General features: G+C 42.7%; 1 protein-coding gene across 1 annotated transcript; it reads left to right on the top strand.

Annotated features, from left to right (window-relative positions):
- Positions 1-1,423: 1,423 nt before the first annotated feature.
- On the top strand, positions 1,424-6,995 carry LOC144740971 (DNA repair protein complementing XP-C cells homolog). Its single transcript, XM_078623667.1, is given in 24 exon segments — positions 1,424-1,523; positions 2,302-2,383; positions 2,460-2,557; positions 2,640-2,683; positions 2,685-2,749; positions 2,902-2,968; positions 2,970-2,987; positions 3,074-3,130; positions 3,132-3,170; positions 3,173-3,234; positions 3,314-3,434; positions 3,516-3,605; positions 3,846-4,314; positions 4,353-4,427; positions 4,430-4,549; positions 4,552-4,673; positions 4,928-5,050; positions 5,052-5,089; positions 5,249-5,330; positions 5,774-5,905; positions 5,981-6,150; positions 6,503-6,596; positions 6,674-6,765; positions 6,767-6,995. Coding segments are annotated over 24 exon segments (2,589 nt in total).
- Positions 6,996-8,841: the final 1,846 nt, after the last annotated feature.

The raw sequence follows: 8,841 nt of genomic DNA on the forward strand, positions 1-8,841 counted from the left end.
GTTCTTATGAATTATGAACATGCTTGACTACATTTTAACCCATTTAACAAATATGTACAACACTTAGATGCACATGTGTAATGAAGACATTATAAAACATTTTAAAGACACACATACACACAAATATAGATGTTTCTCAGTCAGGTTCTTACTTCATCAGATGCTTTTGACTGAAATGTGAACTACGATGTACAACTATTGAAGAAAAAAAATCCAAATAAACTATTTCACTGAAATATCAACAGACAGTCATGCAACGCCCCCTGCCATCATTGTTGACACCTTGGGTAATTCTAGTAACAGTTGTTTGGGACATGTGAGTTATGTATCACATTATTCCTGCATCTTTGGTTCGTTTCTCAGAACTGTCAAATGACGTAATCCCGAGTTATTTAGCTTACCACTAGGTTGGGGACTTTGTTAGCAGCACTAACCTACATTCACCGTGAGAGGCGAAATATAACAGAATAAAGAGACAAGAGACGATGTTCCTGTATTGTAGGTAACAAAATGTGGAACGAAGATAGAGTAGAACAAGTCTATCAGTCTTACGGAAGTAATGCAGCGCTCAGCGCTAGCCGATCCGAGCGCAGCACAGCTAACGATTGGCGTGAGCTGTTCAGGCCGATGTATGGCTCTTTTTAGTCACTTTCTCTTGATGACAATGTTGAATGACAAATAAAGTCAGTGTGAAAGGTGTGACTGTGTTTTGACATCCTATGTCTTTTCAGAGCCCCTATTGATGGAGAGGAAATACTCACCCGTTCAGTTTCTTCTATCTTGACAACTGAAAGCAACAACAAGTCCGTAGTGTAAACCCTTCCCCGCAAAACCAGGAGATTTGTTCCGACCTGTAAAAATCAAATTGTCTATGTCAAGAGTTTTTCCAGGGGAATAGCAGTTCAGTCAGATACGTGTATGGTCATTTTATATATCAACCTGTACAAAAGTAAAATGCGTAGGTAAAATGTTACAAAAACAACAAAATATTATTGTTGTCGTTGTTGTTTCTGTTTATAGTCTCGCGAATTCTGCTGGAATTGTGTTCAACTGTGAAACAACGTGTACTCCTTTGTTTCACAGGAAGGACTGGATGTTTTAAGTGAGTTCAAGTAGAAGTTTTTCCTGCTAATTGTGTTCGCAAACATTCGTCCAGCAGGTGGCAATGATGGCTACTGTAATGCGGTGTCCAGCCTCAAACAAAAACCCAGAGGAAAAAAAAAACATAATCGGATGTGACGTCACCGGTATGCCTCCCAAACATCCGGTCTGTGGCTCATTGAGTTATGAAACCTCTTCAGTATCTCGTTGGATAACGTTCCGTGTGTCTGTGAAGAGGTGAGGCGACTCCCACTCGCACTCGTTGTGTCCAGCCGGAGCAGGTATAAAGAAGTTGTGTGAACGGAGAAAATTTGAGAAGAAGATGGCGAAGCGCAAAACGAATGCGGAGAAAGAGGCTGATACAAAGAAGCCGAAGCAGGTGGGGAAAACAAGGACGAAGAGAAAAGAAGCAGGAGTTAAAGGTGATATTTACTTTTCTAACATGTCACCATCATCTTGATCTTGACTCTGCCGGTTACAAAGCATTTAAATCGGTTACTATGTATTTTAATTCACAAAATACATCCATCAAGCTCACAAGACAGAAATTTACTTTACTCTGCCTTAATTCAGAGTTTTTCTTTGGCATATTAATCTGTGGCTCATGCTAGATCCATGTGTTGTGCATCTTTTGTATTATTATCATTATTAATATGTTCTCACCACATTTTTGCACACAGAAATGTATTATATGCATCACTTATATGATTTTCCTAGGTTTGTGTTGTAGTATTGAAAATGCTTCACATAAGAAATATATAATATGAATAATTATAATAATATAGTACCAGTCGCTAACCACATTTTCTACACTATTCTCTTTTAATATTGTACAGTAGGATTTTTAAAAATATTTTATAAATGTGATGTTGATTTTGTCAGTCCTCATTTATTGTTATTTGCCTTCTCCATTTTTTTTTTACTGAAGTAGTTATTCAGAATGATTTGATTTATTAATTTTTCTTATTTGATCATGTTTTATTTACCTATTTTATTCACTTTTTCCTTTTTTTGGTTAGCTTTATCCCTGTACTCCTCATACATCATCATCATCCTGGGTTCCTTGTAATTTCACTATTCTGGCATTTCGGGTTTTGTTTTGCTATTGGAAACAATTGTGTGTTATATTGTATGCAAGTTATCTATCTACACATCAATCTACCTGTTTGTCTATCAGTGTATATCTGTGCTGCTCTTCAGCAAATGAGGAGGGAGGAGGAGAAGCTCAGGAGGAAGGTCAAACAGAAGCCCCCGTGTCTCCACTAAACAAGAGCCTGCTGCTGTCACAACCAGCAAATACTTTGAGTCAGCGATGAAGAAGGGGGAAGGTGACAGTGATGGCTTCATGACCTCGGTAGCACCAGTGGTTACAGCCAGGAAACCGAGAAGAACGATGACGAAGAAGAGGAGGAGGAGAACAGCGACGAAGATGAGGATGATTGGGAGGAAGTGGAAGGTAAATGGAGGATGAACAGACATGCATGTTGTATGTTAGAAATGAGATTATTAATATGCCATTTGTGTGCCGTGTGTATCAGAGCTGGCTGAGCCTCTGGATCCAGCCAAGCCACCAGAACTAGCCCCTGTCCTCTGAGCCGGTGGAGATCGAGATCGAGACTCCAGAGATCAGGAAAAGGTGATTGCATGAGTTTGAGGCAGAATAATACTTACTTTTCTTTGTACTCCTCAACACGCCTTTTTTTCTGTGAGATTTACTTTTCTATGAAGTTTTCCATCCTGGAAGAAGTTCTTTTTTCAGTAGGAATGTGCACACGTGTATACTCTGTGGTGATTGGCCAGGAAGAAGAGGCAGGCCGAGTTGGAAACGTACCTGCGTCGGATGATGAACCGTTACAAGAAGGACCTGGCTGATCGACACGCACAAGGTGACCACACACCTCATGATCTTTTTGTTATCTAAAGTCTCCAGAGGGACATTCTGGTTGACGGCCTTCTGATTGCTGCCTGTCAGGTCCATCTTCTGTGTCTCATCGCCAGCGGGATGTTCCACAACCGTCTGTGCTGTGAACCCCGACCTGCTGGCCATCACACTGTCGCTGCTGCCCGCCCCCACTTTGGCACGGTCTCCAAGCAACGCATGGACCAGAACTACCTCTCTGGACTGCTCAAATGGTCTGTGCTCATCAGATAGGAAATAAACTGTGATTTTATTCATGTGCCACAGTCGTCACTGGCTCTTCTGTCCGTCCAGGTTTCGAGCAACGTTCACGCTCAACCCCAGTCTTCCAAGTGTGGAGCGTCAGGACCTCAGAGCTCTGCTGGAGAGGCGTCTAGCTAGCCTCTCTGCCCGAGACCACAAGGAAATGACTTATGTTAGTAGCTTACATCAATATTATTTCCCGTGACCAACATGAGGGTGTTGAGGTCCTGATGTTCCTGTGTGTTTCCTGCAGCTGTTCATGCTGGTCCTGAGGTCTCTTCAGCTCTTCTGCCGCCTGGTTCTGTCTCTGCAAGCCGGTCCTCTCAAACCTCCGTCAGCTAAGGTACCAAGAGTCTAGTAATCAATCAATCAATCAATCAATCAATCAGTTTAGCATTTTAGCATTAAAATTGAAAGCATAGTGCTTAGACCAAAGAGTTTTCTCTCGGTGGCCAGTGGGTGGCGCCATTAGTAGAGTATACAACACACATTACAAGCACCTGTGTGTATTTCTGATAAACTGTTGATTGAAGGTGCTTGGTGTCTTCTACATATTGTTAATATGCATGTGAACTCCCTCCAGGGCAAAGTGGGCGGGGCTCCAGGAAAAACCCACAGCAGCCTGGGAACCTCTGACGCCAGCCCACCTAAACCGAAGGTCTCACCTGGCGTTAAGAGGCCAGCCGGAGGAGGGAAGAGCAGTGGAGAGAGAGGAGGAAAGAAAGCAAAGAAGAAAGAGTTAAAGGAGGAGGAAGAAGTGAAGGTGGTGACACCAGGAGCACAGAGGCCGAAAAACTCCAAACGCCGCAGCATCGCCTCCAAGGTCAGTTACAAGGAAGAGAGCGACAGTGACGGTGGGGAGAGGCTCAGTGATGAGGAGTTTCAGGTGAGCAGCGAGGAGGACAGTGACGATTCAGACCGCGGAGCTACGTCTCCAAAAGGAGCAAAGGGGAGGGGGAGGAACAGAGGCAACAACACAAGCACCACAGCGCAGAAGAGACGGAGTGGTGGAGACGAAAAACAAGTCAAAGAGGAAGAGGAGCGTGAGCACGGTGAGAGCAAAGAGGAGGACGTTTCGACGAGAACAAAGCGAAGGAGCGGGAAAAAGGACAAAGGGCCCGAGCAGACGAGTGGTTGGAGGTGTTTCTGGAAAAAACCTCCTCCTGGTTTGTGTGGACGTGGAACACGGAGTCGGGATGCCTCACCTCTGCTCCAGGAATGCAACGCCACCTCTGACGTATGTGGTGTCCGTGGATGAAGACGGGTTCTTGAAGGACCTGGGGAGGAAGTCGATCCCACCTGGATGACGTCATCGAGGAAGAGGCGGGTGGAGGAGGACTGGTGGGAGGGAAAACGCTCGAGCCATTCCTGAGACGAGAGGACGAGAGGGGAGAAAAAGGAGGATAAGGAGGTGAGATGACCGCTGTTCACCTTTGACCTTTATCAGGAGCTTACGCTGATCCTAACAGACACATAAAATGAAAAAAAATGTACAATATGAACTGTTGTCGAAGATGGATAGGTACTTTGTTAATCTCCTAGAGAAATTCACACAGAAGTGGTTTATAATTATAAATGAAAAATGTGTTGGTTTAAGTCATTTATTTAAATAATAATAATATAATTATTATTGTCTCGTTGTCATAATTCATTCTCCCCTCTCAGATGCAAAGTAAGCTGCTGAACAAACCTCTGCCGGTCTCCATAGCGGAGTACAAAAACCACCCGCTGTATGCTCTGAAGAGACACTTGCTGAAGTCCGAAGCCGTCTATCCCTCTACTGCCACCCGTGCTGGGATACTGCCGAGGAGAACCGGTGTACTCCAGGTCAGTGAACCAGAGGCAGCCGTGAAAACAATGTTCTCACTGTTGTGTGGTTGTAGCCACAGGTTCCGACAGCGAGTCCTTGATGCCCTGCAGCCACCAAGCTAAACATGATGTCGTTTCAGTGCAGTAACTTCACACGTATTCAATGTTTCTCTACAGGGATTGTGTTCACACCCTCCACTCCAGAGACACGTGGCTGAAAGAAGCACGAACTGTCCGAATAGGAGAAGAACCATACAAGGTGATTATTTCACTGCAAAAGCTCGAAATTTGACCAAGAATATTTGTCTTTTTTCTGGTCAAAATGTCTCATTTCTAGCCATAAAACTTCTTTACACTCAAAATTACCTGAAAAAGTACTTGTTTTGGGACAGTTTTGGGACATTTTTCACTTGTTTCAAGCAAATTTCCACAGAATTTTCTACTTTTTTGCACTGCATTTGCCATTGCAAACAAGTGAATATTGTCTAAAATCAAGTCTTTTTCATGTGATGTCTTAAGTGTTTAAGATATTCACAAGAAATTAGACATTTTGATCTGAATTAAGGCAAATATTCTGATTAAGATTTAGAATTTTTGCCATGTTCTCTGTTTTGTTTTTTCTCACCGCTGACACAGTGGATTTTATTGGGAAATGTGGTTGTATGAACTCTGATGAGAAGGGATGCGTAAACTCTCTGCCAGATGGTGAAAGGCTTCTCCAACCGTTCCCGGAAGGCCAGGATGGCGTCAGAGCTGAAGGAGGAGAATGACCTGGCTCTGTTTGGAGAATGGCAGACAGAGGAATATCAGCCACCCCTAGCTGTGGATGGAAAGGTCAACATCCAAACAGTCCATGAGAGTCCGATTCCCATTGAACAGTCGCTAACTCCTGTCGTCTGCTCCCTTCAGGTTCCCCGTAACGACTACGGTAACGTCTACCTGTTTAAGCCCTGTATGTTACCGGTGGGCTGCGTTCACTTGCGGCTGGCCAACCTGAACCGTGTGGCCAGAAAGCTGGACCTTGACGCTGCCCCGGCTGTCACGGGCTTTGACTTCCATGGAGGATACTCACACGCTGTGTAAGAAGACACAATGACAGGATGGGGAACTGTAGAGAAATACTTACTTATTTTATTTTATTTTATTTTATTTTATTTTATTTTATTTTATTTTATTTTATTTTATTTTATTTTATTTATTTTATTTTATTTTATTTTATTTTATTTGTACTTTTATTATCTTCAAATTACATCTTGCATGTCTCTGCTCTCAGGATGCAAATAAAGGCCTGTTTTGTTTTTCCATGATGTCTTGGATTGATAATTAATGGTTTCTACATTTTGCTTTTTGTTCATAAAGGAAATGCTGTCAGCACAGAAATAGATTGATAGATAGATGGCAGGGAATCACATCAGTGTTTGTATGTTGCAGCACTGACGGCTACATTGTGTGTGAGGAGCATGAGGAGATTCTCCGAGCTGCCTGGGTGGAAGAACAGGAGCTTCAGAAACAAAAGGAGAAGGAGGTGTGTTTGCGTCCATTATAAACTCATTTGTATGCTCTTGATTTCAGGCTAAAGGATTCATCGTATTGTCTTTGCAGAAAAGGGAAAAGCGGGTGATCTCCAACTGGACGCTGCTTGTGAAGGGGCTCCTGATCAAGGAGCGACTCAAACTGAGATATGGCTACAAGGATTCCAGGAGCTGTGAGACTGATGGAGACAAAATGTGCCGAACTTTCATCCGACGAGGAACGGACTGAGGATGGAAGTATGGGAGCTAAAACAGCAACTGAGACCCTGGCCATGTCCTGGCCTCAGAACAGACAATCAGAGGAGGAGAGAGGAGGCGTCAGTGGAGGGAAGAAGACTAAACGAGAGAGGAGGGGGCAAGAGAAGCATTTGTTCCCCTTTGAGAAGGTGTGACGTAAGAGCAAAAAGAATCCATGAATCTCCACAGACACAGTTTAGTCTCAGGTGGGACAAAGTGGAAATGTATTGTCAAGATGGACGAGTTCAACGAATTGATCTGCCCTCTTGATATTTTCCTCATGTTCAGTGTTTCCAGGTTGGACATTGTCTGTGTCGTTGGACTGGATTTTTTTTTGGACAATTGTGATGATTTACCTACTTTTTGTATAATTTTCCAGGTCTGAATGTACAGTGTGTGTCATTTGAATAGAGCTACGAGCTACACTCCTCTGAGTGCTTGTGTCCCATAAGTATGTTCACATCAACAGTCAGAAAGTGTAATTATACACTTAATAACTTAATGATTTCCAAAACGCCTGATAACCAAACACACACAGATGTCCCAGTTGACCTTCATTGTGACATAAAACATAAAATCACTGACCTGTTTTGAGTGCTGTCATATCCGTTATACTTCAATCTTCAAAGAGCACTTGACAACAAATTACTTTGAGTCAGTACGGAGTCAGAGCATAGGACATCTCAGATAAGTATCTTGCTGGGTGAATTCGTTGGCCATCTGAGAAGCTTCTTCAGTTCAGAAATGAAGAAGCTTCTCAGATAAGTGGCGAAATGTCTTCAAACAAACAAAGTCCAGTTGCCATTGAATTAACCCCACAAGATACCATGACCTGCATGACTGAGAACCTTCACAGACTTGGATTTCTATGTTTGTATGCAGCTGATAGAAGCTGCTACTTCAAAAAGGCTTTTGTATTGAAAGTATTTTTGTAAGAAACATGGGAAACCAGTAAATGGCAGAACAACCGGACTGAATGTTTCTGTCTGTGTTTGCATTAGTCACATTTGTATTTATTGGAATTAGAAATCAGCTGTTCTGCACAAGACACATGTGATCAACTGTCTACTTCCCAAATCCTCAACATTCTCAAAAGAAGAAGACCTGTGAGAAACAAGCCAAAGACCAATTTAAGCCACACCACAGACAAAATGATTCTAACCATCTTTACATACAGATTGTGAGTATTTAGACATTTTGATTAAAGATTTCAAATGTTCTTTTAACCCAAATATACACAGATCCGATAATGAACAATACATTTTGGTTATCAAAAAGGAAGACAGGTGTGCTATATGCTGCACTTCTCAATACAATGTGTCTGAGTTAGTATCATAAGTAAATAGATAATTCTAAAATCTCAGTAAACTAAGGACGGGAAGGATTTCTCTGAATTTTAAAGGTGTCCACACATGTACTGACCCATATGGTGTGTTAGTTACCTAAAGTACTACGTGGCGTTATCATCTGGCAATAGTGCATTACTATCAGTGGATCAAGGAATAATTTATATATAATTTATTAATTAATATCAGTACTATTAATAGTAACACTGTTAGTGTGAATACCTCCGTTTTTTATAGTTTAAAATTCATTTTCAATGTCCGGCACATTACTCCAAGAAATGTTGCCTAATTTTAGGCAATAAAATAGATTCTAATTTCAGATTCTGTTAATGGGCTGAAACTGCCGGACTTTTCCTCGAAGGGGCGGGGTTTGGCTGAGAAAACCGGAAGTGACATCACCGATAAGTACCACTGTAACCTCTATCTTCCGCCTACCAGCCAGCCAAGCGACTGAAGTGTGAATCGTGCTTTAGATTTTGTTCCCACAAACACGTCTGGTGGTCACGACGACCGGGCTGTCGCCGCTCAGAGAGGTAAACACGGCGGACTTCATGCGGGGGGAACGATAGCAGCTGCCGGGTGAATGTGTGCGTGTGCTGCCCTGCTCCGGCGGGCCTTGTTTACATCTCAATCCCCGGGTTCGAGTGGGGTGAGA

The sequence above is a fragment of the Lampetra planeri genome, unplaced genomic scaffold, assembly GCF_965212315.1.
Source record: "Lampetra planeri unplaced genomic scaffold, kcLamPlan1.2.h2 scaffold_366, whole genome shotgun sequence".
Taxonomy (NCBI): Eukaryota; Metazoa; Chordata; class Hyperoartia; order Petromyzontiformes; family Petromyzontidae; genus Lampetra; species Lampetra planeri.